The sequence below is a fragment of the Scyliorhinus torazame genome, chromosome 19 (assembly GCF_047496885.1).
Source record: "Scyliorhinus torazame isolate Kashiwa2021f chromosome 19, sScyTor2.1, whole genome shotgun sequence".
Classification (NCBI taxonomy): Eukaryota; Metazoa; Chordata; class Chondrichthyes; order Carcharhiniformes; family Scyliorhinidae; genus Scyliorhinus; species Scyliorhinus torazame.
In genome coordinates, this window is record NC_092725.1 from 82,840,541 (window position 1) to 82,854,813 (window position 14,273).

The 14,273-nt window shown below is 49.1% G+C and overlaps 1 protein-coding gene across 5 annotated transcripts in view; it reads left to right on the forward strand.

Annotated features, from left to right (window-relative positions):
• Positions 1 to 14,273, forward strand: part of cacna1c (calcium channel, voltage-dependent, L type, alpha 1C subunit) — a 1,623,635-nt gene that overhangs the window by 1,085,809 nt on the left and 523,553 nt on the right. For all 5 annotated transcript variants that reach the window (XM_072484617.1, XM_072484613.1, XM_072484615.1 and 2 more), the window contains 3 exons: positions 4,372 to 4,431; positions 7,170 to 7,276; positions 13,904 to 13,991. In XM_072484617.1, the coding sequence (XP_072340718.1) occupies positions 4,372 to 4,431; positions 7,170 to 7,276; positions 13,904 to 13,991 (255 nt within the window). The remainder of the gene's footprint in view (positions 1 to 4,371; positions 4,432 to 7,169; positions 7,277 to 13,903; positions 13,992 to 14,273) is intronic.

Here is a 14,273-nt window from a genome sequence, read left to right on the forward strand (position 1 = left end):
GCATCCACCCCCCCCAAATCTCTATGTAACCCACAACCCTCCCTCTATCTCCTCCCCCTTTAACCCCCCCACCCCAACCCTCCCATCACACTCCCCTCCCACCACTCTGTGTCTCCTCAGGAAAAGCTCTCCATAATCATCGGGAGAGGGCCCAGACTGGCGGAGGCGTGCCGGACTTAAGAATCCTCACCTCCTTCGAGCAGTGTGCCCTGGAGGTGACTGGGGTGGCCGAGGATAGATCGGTCACCTACGCGGAGGCTGGCGGACGCTGCAGAGCAAACGCTGGGCTCCACCCAGGGGACCTGTGAAACTTGAGTTGTTATTGCCTTACTGATGGACCCATCCCTCCCACTGACCACATGTCCATTCTCCCACAGATCCTCCAGCCGAAGCACTGGCTCATCCTGGGTGGCCCCCTCTCCTGTTCCCAGGAGACCACTTCGGAGGAGAGTTCCAAGGATGCCACCATTATACTCGCGGCACAGCTGTCATCCTCACCCTCCACCAGCGCAGATACACACACCTCGGTGGCATACGTTAGTGGACAGGCTTGGGCACAATCTGATGAGTACCACACAGCTGCTGAATAACATCAGGTGGAGGCAAGAACTCCCAGGCGAGACAGCAGTCGGAGGGCTGCTGGATCCTAGCACCCAGCTGGGTCCCAGCCTGATGCTGAGCCTGTGGAACAGGGTTACCTGGAGCTGTTGGAGACGATAGGGAGCAGCCGGGACATTCAGAGGGAGATGTCAGCCTCATTCCAGCAAGTCCATAGGTTATTGGAGGAGTGAGATGCCGCCAGCAATGTGTGGCACAGAGGCTAACACTGCTAGGGTGGCGACCGCAGTGGAGAGCCTGGTGCACGACGTCGCCACCATTAGTGAAGGTGTCCACGGCCATGGCTGAGAGTCTCGGCAGAATGTCTGCCTCGTTAGGGGATGTCCCCCAATACCAGGCTGACCTTGATGAGGTTCTGAAGGACATGACCCGCTCTAAGATGGGAATGGCCAAGGCACTGCAGAGTTTGTCCAAATTGCAGGTGGAGGGGCGTAGGTTGGACTTTGGGGAAGGGAGGGTGGGGGTCAGAGGGTGGTGGCGGCACCATCAGGAGAGTGGGGACTTGTATTACACATTAAATACCCTTGTTTACAAGCAGTATGATGCCTCTGTCACTCTCTTCCGCAATGCGGGTCGACCTCCGAACCCTTGGCTCATGTCGACAGGCATCACCCCTTCCCCGTGGCACCCACCCGCCCTCCGGTCATGGACATGTCCCCGGAGCTGTGTCCCATCCCCTGGGTTTTCGGATGTTGGCTGCTGCGTGTGTGGTGTTGACTCCCACAGTGTTCAGGCAAGTGTCCAGGCATCAAGGTGTGATTCTGATGTTTGGCGATGACTCCCACATGCTACATGGCACACCTACCCACGGGAATCCGCTTGGGATGTGTGAAGTGCTCACGTAACCACGATTGCCAATTCCCTATTAACGATAGCCGCATAGCCAGAGGCCTCAGCTGTCGGTGGGGGTTATCGGTGATCGTTAGGGCAGACAGCAGGGACAAGATTGCCCCAGGAACGGGGACACTTGATCCAGTGGTTGGCATGGTGGTACCGCGAGTGGTTGCCCTCCCAGCACTTCCCCACCCACCCTCCTATGGCAGCCCACCCTGCGGAGGGTCCCTTATCCCCAGCCGAGAGTCCTCCTCCCCCTTTGCCGAGCACACGGGCTGCAATCCCAGCACCCCTGGGTTCTTTGTCTGTGAGCAAAGATGGCTACTCACCTGCTCGGCTCCCCACCGAAGCCGTTCGATCAGGTTTTTCAAAAGGAGTACTATTCGGCACCAACGTAACCATTTACTGCGGAGTCCGCTGAATGACAGGAGGCCGTTGGATATGGGATGCCTCTCATTTATTGTATGCAAATAGGGCCTGTTATATTACCACTATTGGTATCATGTTATATTCCTTGTCTTGTTCTCCAAGATAGCCAGATCTGTAGTGTTGACAAAGAATATAAAACTAAGATGTTTAAATCAAAAGTAATTTATTTTACACTACTTAACTTGATTAGGTTCGCACACTTTACTGAATAACGGATAATAAAATAATAGTACTGAATCTATGATACAGTAATTAATAATCCCTCTAATTTATAAACCACACTCTAACTCAACTTCACACTATTCTTCTGCACTGAAATCTGCAACAGCTTCTCCCAGCATGCCTAGAGATGCAGCCTTTTATAAGATCACTCAGTGATGCCATCTAGTGTTGATATACATATAATCTCTCTTTTTAACCCTTTACTATACTTGGAATATACATATCATGACATCCCTCTTTTTTTTTGACATTTCTGTACATGACAAAAAGGAAAATATGAGTAACATTAGTACATGATACATTGAAATGTATACTAAAGTTAACAAGTGAGTTAAAAAGAAGAGTTCTTTAAACAGTTCATTTGTGTTTCTTCACAAATTAAGTCTGTCCTCAGTCTTCATTCGTGGTATGTTGAAGTACCAACAAGTCATCAGCTGAAATCGATCAGGTGTTCGATTGGTTGAACCACTTTTGTTGTCTGACCTGGTCTTTTTTCTGTGCTTGTGGTATCGAGTTTGTGTGTCCTTTGCCTAAAAAACTGGTTTTACTTTTGGTCTTTGAGCAAATACGAACTCAAATATTATCTTTTCTGTCTAAACAGTGTCCTGTTCTTCCTGGCATTGTTTGATTCATTTTCAAACATTTTAGTATCAGTGTCCTTTGTCTTACCTGATGTTTCGCTGCACTTTATGACCTCATGTTCCTCCGAATGATCTGATGCATCATTGAGCTTTGTGACATCAGTCTTTTCTGGATGATCTCATTTATCTTTGATCTCTTGGTGCTCCTCTTCTGGAGTCAACTTCTCCAAGATGTTATTTTCTTATAGGTTGTTCCCAATTGTTTTGTTCTCAATTGATTCTTTCATTGTTGTACAATGATTGTCATGTGCTTTTGTACAGTCTAGCTGAGATCTGTCAGTTTCACTTTTGTCTTGCACATCTTGTATGCTCCTTGTGATCACTTTGTCACTGTTCGCAAATTCAGTGGATAGATCTTCATTGTCTTCTTTTTGTTGATCAAATAAACTAGATAGACCTTCATAGTTTTCTTCTTTCTTTGCTCTCTCTCTGGAGTCTTTCATTACTCAGTTACTGCTATCCGATGTAGCAACAGTGTGCAATTCCATCAATGTATTGGATTCATCTACCATTAGTGGAGTGCTATTTAGATTTTCAATCTTGTTACTAAGAAAATAATCATCGAACCCGAATAGCTCTGCCATATCTGAGTAATATTCTTCAATGTAGGATTGATCTTCTTTAGCTTTAGGTTTGTTGACATTTTCTTCTTGTTGCATGCTGCAAACATTTTGTTCCACGATGCTGCAAAAGTCATCTTTAGCTGTTTGTTCAAATTCAGGCAATATTCTGCCTTGCGAGGTAAAAAAACTTCTGTTTTGTGCCTTTAATAGTCATTTTTCGATTTCCGGGCAGTTTCCCTTTAAGTGGGCGTGTCCACAATCATCACGTCCATGACATCATGCGCGAACATGCATTGCGCATGCGCAAATCGATCTTCGTTCTGAGTGCGCTCTTTTTCCATATGTGTGTATGCAATTTCTCGCGCATGCGCAGAGTGGTATTTTTCCGGTTCGCTGGACTATACATACCACTATAGAGCCTAAATGGTGATAATTGGTTTATCGCCACGCTACGCGAGATCCCGATTTTGCCTACGGGAGCAGGCCGGTTGCATCGCAAACTGTTTGGCAGCTGCCGTGGTTCTCATTTTTGGCTGCTCCCGCTATTCACTGGCCTCGTTTCGCTTGAACGGGAGCGTAACGAGGCCTGAGAATCGCACTCATAATGTTTTCTGATGTAAGTCAAGTGGATAAAAGTGTTTGGGTTTTTTGAAACTTAAAAGGGATCGACTGATTGACACTTTTGTTGGTCTGCTGTCCAGATGTTTCTTCCATAGGGGAAATTGATCAACAGATTAGATTTTTCCAAAGCATTTTTTCATAAGCACCATATTACATTTTGGTGCTCATTGGTTCTTGAAATTATACAGTGTATCAATGGGCACCGAACTGCCAGAGCTTGGCATGGAGGTATGTAATCCTTTACGTAGGTAAGTAAATACCCCTTCTATTATTAACAGTAATTAACAAAAAATTGCGTGACACACCATAAGCAATGCCACAGCAGATCTGATAGAATTTCTTTTATTCTAATTTTCAATTGAATTTTAAAAATTCTGATTGTTGACATGTGCAATTCTTTGCATTTACAAAGTTGGACTAAATGATAAATTCTTCTTTTACAGGTCCTTACCTATGCAGATTATGTCTTCACTAGTATCTTTACAGTAGAAATTATTTTAAAGGTAATGGCACATCAATAATGTTCATCTCATTTTGTGAATTTGCATTTTTTTAATGATTATACTTAAACAATTCTGCATGAGTCTTTTAAGGAAGAGTCAATCCCATGAAATTGAAAACTGGCTTGGCAATAGAAGGCAGAAGGTGACTAGGATAAAACTGCTGTTGAAGTTGGAGAGTGACCATTGGAATTTTGACTAGTGCAATTCTTTTTTTATAAATTTAGAGTACCCAATTAATTTTTTTCCAATTAAGGGGCAATTTAGCGTGGCCAATCCACCTACCCCGCACATCTTTGGGTTGTGGAGGTGAGGCCTACGCAAACACGGGGAGAATGTGCAAACTCCACACGGACAGTGACCCAGAGCCGGGATCGAACCGGGATCACAGCGCCGTGAGGCAGCAATGCTAACCACTGAGCCACTATGCTGCCCTATGACTAATGCAATTCGGAAATGATCTGTTCTCTATCCCCTGCTATCCACACTATTCATAAGCAGCGTGTTGAACTGAGCCACTTGTAAGGTAGACATTTTGCTGATCATAACAAGATGCATGGTCCAATGGCACATGAAGGGAGATAAACATCATTCAATAGTATACCCAAACCATTTCACATGTGCCCCCAGTGGGCAAGACTACTTGCCAGGAGTACATAAGCAGAAAATTTAACCTAAGGTTTCATACAGTGCCTACTGATTATGGAATACATTTCAGTGATCAGGTGAAAACTTTCTAATGGTATTCAAGGGTGATCTGGCACAAATCAGCCATATCATGAAGAAATAGAATTTGAATGCCTCAAAAAAGGGCTTGAATTTACCTTATAAAACACGGAGAGCCCCCCCCCCCCCCCCCAAAAAAAGGAGACCCCTGCCAGGAAGACCCCTAGAAAAGAGAACTCTGTCAAGAAGTCCCCCAGAAGTCTAACCCCTGTCTGGAAGCTAGAGAGCAGTCCTGATAGTGTCATAGGATAATACAGCACAGGAAAGGCTCTTTGGCCCACCGCATCTGAGCTGGTCAAAAACCACCACCTAACCATGCAATCCCATTTTCCAGCACTTGGTCCATAGCCTTGTATGCCCTAGGATCGCAATTCTAAATACTTATTAAATGTTATAGAGGCAGTGAAACAAAATCACTAGTTTGACACTCATCTGGGCAATACACCTGCTGGCTCAGACACAAGAAGCAGCATCTGTCAATTCCTGGAAAGAGAAAAACAGTCAGTTGGGTTTAAACCCTCTCTTTGATCTGCAAGCCATTCATTCATTTATCTTTGATATTGATTTTACTGGGCTGTGATTGACAGCTTCCACACACCTCAGCTGGAAGCATTGTTCCATTCATCTCCCTTCACGGTTGAGTAACTTTGAAGTGGTCAGCTGAGAAACTAACTGCAATATTTATGAACATCAAGTTTTGATTGACAGAGTTTAGTGCTATCAATTTCTAGCTGACCACTTCAAAATCACTTAACTGTGAAGGAGGTGATTCAAAAGCACTTAATTATGTTTGAAGTGATCCAGGAGCTGTCAATCAAAGCTTGATGTTTATGAACATTGCCAGAATCTGGGAGGGTGGAGGCATATGTTTTTTTTATTTTAGCGGTATCTGTGGTGATCGCTTCATTTAGGGGGTCTCTGGAGGTCCCCTTATTTAGGGGCCTCTCCGCTGGACTTTGGGGACAACTCACTTGTAGAGTTATCCCCTTAGCTCACTATGAGGTCCCACCAGGTCAGGACCATGTTTATCAGGACCAGTAGTAATTCTCACCCACATGATTCCTGGCCCAGAGTGAAACCTGATATTTCTGTATGTAGTCTTGGCTTTCCTTAATCAACCTCCCTAGTGCTCCATTAAAAACAATAAAGAACAACTTACCTAATTTTAAGTAGGAACCTCTGTAGACAAATGTGTCGCAAATTTGGCATGTGTATACAATGACAGAATAAAATGGGATTGTCATCTGTAATGTTAACTACAAACAACATCATCAAAACCCAAGTATCTTCTGAATTTTAATCTTCAGGAAACAAATAGTTTCCAGACACTAATATTTATGTAGACCAATATTTTTAATTATTTCTTGAAACAATTTAAAAAAATAATTTATAGTTGAGCATGAGTAAGCTCTTGCATCCGTATTCAATTGAAGTCAGTTATTTTGTGGGCCTCGACTAGTAAGCTGCATCAGGATGCCAGTCCTGTGATTGTCATCCATGGCTCACAAGTTTTGTGTATTTGAAGATCTTGAACTAACATTTTCAAATGCAAGTTCCATTCAGCTGCCAAAGATAAACCAATTTCTCAACCTATCGGTCCTAAAAGGTAAACAAAAATGCTCTTTTGGTTTAAAAGAGAAAGCAGGCAGCAGTGTAAAAACATACAATGTGCCATGCAGTACCAGGCACATCAAGTACATGCAGAAATAATGTTGAAACATTGGAGTAAAAGTACCTGGGAGAATCAGTGATTTTTGGAAAAATCATTGTCTTGACAATTTCTTCGATAGCAATTTTTGATTGAGTTAATGCCATGCCATCTTTTTAATATGATGTTAATAAACCAAGCAAAATCTCTGTGCATCTATTTTATGGTGGGAACCCTTTAATTCATAACCTCTTTAAATACATATAAACATGAAACTGTGCTTTTACAATCTTCAAAAACCTTGTCTTAATTGCATTTGATTAGAAAGGTATCTTTGTGGTCACAACTTTGTGTTGCTTTTGCACAGATGACTGCCTACGGGGCATTCATTCACAAAGGCTCCTTCTGCAGGAATTACTTCAACATACTTGACCTGGTTGTGGTTAGCGTCTCTCTCATCTCTTTTGGAATGGAGTGAGTTATGTGTTTTAATTTATTTTTTTACTTTTGAACATTATCATGTTGTGCCAATGTAATTTACCGGATAAATTGGGTTTAGAAATAATTGATTGGGTTGGTAGTAAATGCATGACGTACTCACACTACCCTGCTTTACACCTGCTTCTACTGTGTGATGGTTCAGATTCGATTTCAAAACAATTGCAAAGAAAAAGGAAAAAAAAATCAAAGCAGCTACATTGTGACCTTAACTTCCAGAAGACAGTTGATCAAGTCTCTCACAAGAGACTGTTAGTTAAAGTTGAAGTCCATAGAATTGAAGGCAAACTATTGACCTGGTTAGGAAATTGGCTGGCAGCAGGAGACAGAGAGCAGGGCTAAAGAGCAGTTACTCTAATTGGCAAGATTTGACTACTGCTGCCCCACAGCATCTGTGTTTGGCCTCAAATATTCCCATAGTTAGATTACAAAACAGAGCCATGTATGAAAATATGCCAATGATACAAACAAAATCTAAGGGTTTAGGAGTCATGCTTCAGCTATACATCTTGTTAAACCCACCTGGAGTACTGTAAGCTGTTCTGGATACCACACTTATGAGGAAAGATTGCACCAACTCAGATCGTACTCCCTGGATATGATTTGATCAATGTTTTCAAAATATTAAAGGGAGTATTTGAAAGAGGAGAAAATAGAGGTTTACAATAATTGATTTAGATAAGAAAAGATGGGAGGAAGCTCAAGTCGAGCTTAAATACAGGCCAGGACTGCTTGGGCTAAATGGCCTGGGCTGGATTTTCCGTTTTTGAGGCTACGTGTTAACGCCAGCGGAGGAAGTGTGGCGTTTTACGACAGCAAAATCGGCGCAACACCTGTACTGATTCAGCTACTTTAAATGGGCCAGCACCGTGGCTACGTGGAACACAATCAATTCCATGGAAAACGTTGCCGGATTCGCCGGGTCCATGATTGGCACTCATGAGGCTGACACGCCGCAGCGATCCTTCCCCGCACACACACCATCACAGGCAACAAGATGGCTGGAGGAAAGCAGCGCCATGGTTCAGGGACGCTGAGCTGGACACGCTTCTGGATCCCGTGAAGGAGAGACGGATGAATCTATACCCCGGCCTGGGAGGAAAGCCGGGAACGGCGGCGCCTGGGCGCAGGTGGGAGAGGTGGTCAGTGCCGTGGGCAACATATTCAGGACTGGCATGTAGTGCAGGAAGAAACTGCGCGACCTTTCAGGGCAGCCAGGGTGAGTTGGCTGCTCTGTACCCCTGACACTAACCCCCCCCCCACACACACCCGTAACCCAGCCTAACCCCCACCCTGCCCCACATGCCAACACCCATGCCATCCACCATGGCCGGGTGCCCTCGCCACTGAGGCCACCATTTACCAAAGCCCTGGGTTGCATGCGTTGGACCATCGACCACTGTCGTTGTTTGTGTTTACACGCCCCCCCCGGAGAGAGGGCCGTGCACAACTGCCAGAAGTGGGAGAAGACTGGAGGGGGACCAGCAGAACTGTGGCCCCTCACCATGCCCAAGCAGAGGGCCCTGAACATGGCCAGTGGCCCAGAGGAAAGGGATGTCGCCGAGGTGGAGTGCAGTCACAGGCGAGCAAGTGAGACCCCGCTGAGTTGCGGTTGCCCATGATACGTGTGGACATCCCTCTCCTCACCCCCACCCCCCCTTGCCCCACCTCAGCCCCCACCCCTCACCCCCCTCACCCCCGACCCCACAACCCCACTTCCCCCCCCCAAACCCACACCCCCTGGCCCGCTCTCGAATCATACATGATGTCTTGCAGGACTTGCCGAAGTCCCCCACCCCCAGCCTGTGCCAGAGCCGGTGCCTCCCAGTCAGCTGAGCACTGACGGGGAGAGCAGCCCCGACTGCAGCCCTCCGCCCAAGACTCAGGACACCCCGGAGCTTGGGTCGGAGGATGACACTGATTTCCCGTCACATCTGTCTCCAACACCCTCCACCAGCTCAGACTCTATCACCTCGGTTGGGCATATTAGTGGAGAGGTTCCTGGGACACTATCTGGTGCACACCACACATCGCATCCGGTACAGCAGTTGGAGGTAGGAGCAGCCAAGGGGCTGGACGGTCGGAGGGCAGGCTGACCCCAGGAACCAGCTGCAGTCCAGATGGGTTTCGGGGTTCTGGAATATCCAGTCCCAGCCACAGTGCAAATGCAGTCAGAGAGCCAGGGACTACAAGAGGGGATGTCGGCGACCATCCAGCACCTGGAGGTGCTGGTGCAGGAGTCCATCCGCATGCAGGAGCAGGGTGTGGTGCCAGCCATGCGTGCCACCCAGATCCACACCGCACAGGTAGCATCCGTGGTGGAAGCATTGGGGGTGACGTTTTCGGTTGTGGATCACGTGTCCAAAGCCTGGGGAATTCTGTACAGGCGGTGGCCGAGCCCCAGGACAGGGTTGCTCTCTCACAGGCAGCCATGTGCCAGAGCCACCTGGAAATTGCAGCGGCGCTCCTCAGCATGATCCAGGCACAGCGGGCCATAGCTATGAACGTCAGCGGCATTGCCCAGGCGCTGGCCAGCATAACGCAGACATAGAGGGAGGTGGCCCAGTCACTGGCTGATGTGGTGCAGGCCCAGACGGAGATTGTCTACTCCCTGTGCTCCATGTCACGAGCATGCAGACCCTGGTCGAGACCACAGCGGGCCTCCAGGACTGGCAGCACCAGGTGGCGGGAGGGGGGGTCCTCAGGGGATGGCTCCACTCACCCCCGCCCCGTCCATTGGAGTAGCCGGGGGCCATTGGGCACCCCGAGGGAGGAGGAGGTGGTGGGGCCTGTGCTGGAGACTCCTACAGGGCAGATGCTGGAACACCGCAGCATCTCGGACTCCCCCCCCCCCCCCTGTCCCTTATGCATCTGCTGGTCAGCGGGCAGAACAGGGCAACACCACGCCACCCGGGACACCCGAGCAGTGGCTGGGGCCATCCAGGCCGGGCCGCCCCAGGAAACGCACACCTAGGTGTAGTGTTAGGGCCCATAAGGTCAGAGAGTTAGACACCAGTTAGGTTGGCACGAGTGCAGCTTAGTTATAGAGGCTAGGACACAAACTATATGTATTTGTTCACATTAAACTACCGTTACCACCATTACAACTCTGCCTGATGTGGGGGTGGGCAGGTCCGGGCTGGCAGAGGGCTGGGAGGGGGGGAGAACTAGTGCAGGCCCTGTGGGAGGACTGTGCTCCCCCCCCCCCCCACCCCCCCACCCCCACCATCCGCACCCCGACTGTCCCCAGGACCCCAACCCCAGGCATTCGACGGGTCTGTGTGATGGACTGACCAGCTCACATGCAGGGATCACCCAGGTGACCGGTGCTACTGTGGGCATGAGTCAGACGTCATACGATGTGTAGCGCCAGGGCTCATCGCAGAGCAGGTTGTCATCATCCTCCATACTATGCTGTTATTGCTGAACCAGGGCCCCCAGCACGTAGCGCCAGAGGTATGTATAACGGAGGGGTGTGCAAGCAGGGGGTTTGGCAGTGTGGGAAGTGATGGGGTGTGGTTTGGGTTGAGGTGAACCTGGAGGCGATCAGAGCGTCCCCTGCGTGTTGTCCCTGGCGCACACAACGTCCAGCCTCCCCTGCCTGCCTGAGCCCCATGTTATCCTCATCATCCACTTCCCCAGCACCCTCTCCATCGGACGAGGTCTGCCCTTCCTCCTTATCCTGGTCCTCCAGCACATCGCCTCCCTGCTGCGTGATGTTGTGGAGGTTGCAGCAAGCTGCCACGATGCGGGCGACCCTCTCAACCTCGTACTGAAGGGCCCCTCCAGAGCAGTCCACACACTTGAAGCGCATCTTCAGGAGGCCGAAGCACCGCTCGATCACACTCAAGGAATCGTGCACACTTCCCGGGTATCGGGCGCTGAGGTATATGATGTGCGGCTGATGGACCAGACCAGCAGTACGTTCATTGAGTGGTACCCCTTTTGGTATGTGTTGAGCGGCCTGTTATCCCATAGGGGGGCATGCATCCCGTCAATTACCCCCTGGACTTGGGACATCCCTGCGATGGCGGCTAACCCCGCTGACCTGGTATCCTGGTAGGCTTGGTCCACATGGAAATGGATGTATTGTTCCACCTGGGCATATAGGGCCTCAGTGACGGCATGGGTGCACTGTGCACCGAGGTCTGTGAAATCCCGGACAGGACCCCACTCAGCGACTGGAAGGACCCTGTCGCGTAGAGGTTCAGTGCGACCGTCTCCTGGTCCTAGGCCCGTCCCTGATGCTGGCGTACCATTGGCTGGCAGTGCCCTCACTTGGGGCTGCCGTGGGTGTTGCCCTGGCCGGTCCCCCGGTGGGTGGTGGCCGGTTGGGTGGGGTCTTTTGGGCCAGGGGGGGTGCGCGCTGTGGCAGAGGGGTCGGGTACAGTGGTGGACGCATCTATATGGCTGTTATCATTGTGTAGAACCAGGGACCGGTGGGTAATCAGTAGGTGCACAGCAAGATGGTTGCCTTAATGGCGGTTGGTGCCTGGGTACCACCCCAGTCCTGTGAGGGGGCACCCTGACTGCTCGGCCTGTTCACCCCCCTCCCCTTGCCCCAGCATTTCATTTCCAGGGTGCCGGAGCATCCCGATTTGGTGTCAAACTGGTGCCTACCCCGATTTTGGCATCGAAGGCAATTCTCTGCCCAATTGCGTTTCGCAATTTCGGAGTAGGCAAGCCGAGAATCCGTCCCAGGTCTCTGTGCCATATATCCTATGTGAAATACATCGAGTAGATGGAAATACATTTCTTCCATTGTCTGGGAAGTTTCTGTCCAAAGGGCAACCAGGAGTGAAATTATCTAACATGTCTCCACATAAAAGGTGGCAGATGATTGGAACTCGATTGTGCCAATGATAATTGATGCTTGATTAATTTTTCATTTTAACTTCAGAAGGATAGATTTTTGTTATTGTAAAGTATTAAGGAATATGTGGCAAAGGCTGATAGGTGGAATTAGACACAGATCAGGCATAATCTTACTGAGTGACAGAACAAGCTCCAGGTACTAAATAGCCAGTTCCTGTTCTTATGTTCCTATCTGAAGCATGATACAATTTAATTGACAGTTTCTCCCCGACAACTCCGTGAATTCTATATAGAAATAAAGACAGCAGTCTAAATTGTCTGCTTCATTCAAAATTCAGAATCAAGCAGTAACCAAATGGTTCTCAGCAGAATCAACCTCTAAATGGCATAATTTGCCATATTAATGCACGTCTATGCATTGTTGAAACTGATATTATGGCACCATCTGTCAGACTATGGAAGATGAAATTTTTGTTTCAGTGAATTAGCGATCTGCTAACATTAAGGGAAACATCGGGTGGGATTCTCTGATCCTGAGGCTAAGTGTTGACGCCGTCAACATGGCCTCAGGATCAGCAATTCTGGGGGCCAGCACGGCATGGAGCGGCCCACGCCGCTCCAGCTGCTGATCCTGGCATCAACTGGACGCCGCGGGGTCCACGCATGCGCAATGGCACCGGCGCCAACGCGCGCATGCGCAGTGGCACAGGTGCCAACCCGCACATGCGCAGTGGCTCCCTCCTCCGCTCCGGCCCCGACGCAACATGGCGTAGGGCTAAAGGGACCGCGCAGAAGAAAGGAGGCCCCCAGCCCGAGAGGCCGGCCTGCCGATCGGTGGGCCCCGATCGTGGGCCAGGCCACAACGGAGGCCCCCCTCCTGGGGTCGATCCCCCCTCTCCCCCCCCGAGCACAGGCCGCCCCCGGACCCTTCCACGCAGAGATCCCACCGGCTGAGAGCAGATGTGAATGGCGCCGGTGGGACTCAGGTTTTTTTGCGACGGCCGCTCGGCCCATTCTGGACCGAGAATCGGCATAGAGCGGCCGCCGACTGGCGCCGCGCCGACCACGCTGGCACCAATGGTACCGATTCTCCGCTCAACAGAAAATCGCGTCCCAGCATCGAGGCGGCGTGGCGTGATTCGCGCCGGTCACGGGGATTCTCCGGCCCCGCCCCAGGCTGAGAGAATCCCGCCCATCATTTTCAGAAATTATAGAGACATTTTAACTCGGCTTGCTTGGCACTTACCCACCGAGGTACTGCGCACTTCACACAGGTTCTGATTTTAAACCGTTGAGCAGATTGGAATGATGCCCACTGAGAATTGGCAGAGTCCTTCTTTAAATATGCAGATCATTCTCTGCTGACATGATGGGGACCCAACTGCTATTTTAACCCAAGGCCTGCACAATGAGACTTTATGGCTTTACCACCAGGCCAACCTGTGGGAGAAGTTGGGGCCTTTCACTGTGGTGTCAGGAGTAGAAGAACCGTAATGTCATCCTGAACCCCTTCTTGTCTGATTGCCCTATGACCATTCCTTTTATCATGGGATGATTTTTTTATGATCCCTGGTAGCAATATCCCTGGTAGCAACATCATTCCACTCCTGCCTGTTGACCAGTGCCACATTGTGTTTTCTGCTTGTTTCAGGTGGGAACATTACTGAAACGATGCAGATGAGGAACAGGAATTTAAAGTTCCCACTTGTCCCCTCCCCTAATTGATATTGGTATCAATCAATAAAAGAGAGCATTTCTCCTTGATTAATACAGTTTCTCTTTTTGCAGCTCCAGTGCAATAGCAGTCGTAAAGATTCTCAGAGTGCTGCGAGTATTGAGACCTTTAAGAGCCATTAATAGAGCAAAGGGATTGAAGGTAATTGATTTGAACATAAAATTAATGCTGAATGAATTCTGAGTACAGTTGTGTGAATGTACAGGGGTGTAATCGTAACGGTGCCAGAGGCCACTTAGTTTTTTTCTGATAGTGTCTCCAAGACTTTCTCCCACTTGCCAACTGTGGTTGAAGGGGCCCTAGACCATGTCCATTCTATGTCACACACTTTTGCTCTCACCCCTTTCACTCCCTCCTAGAACCAGGGCCGGGATACTCTCCTATCCTGCGGGGCGGGGGTTCCCAGCGGGATGGAGTGGCGGG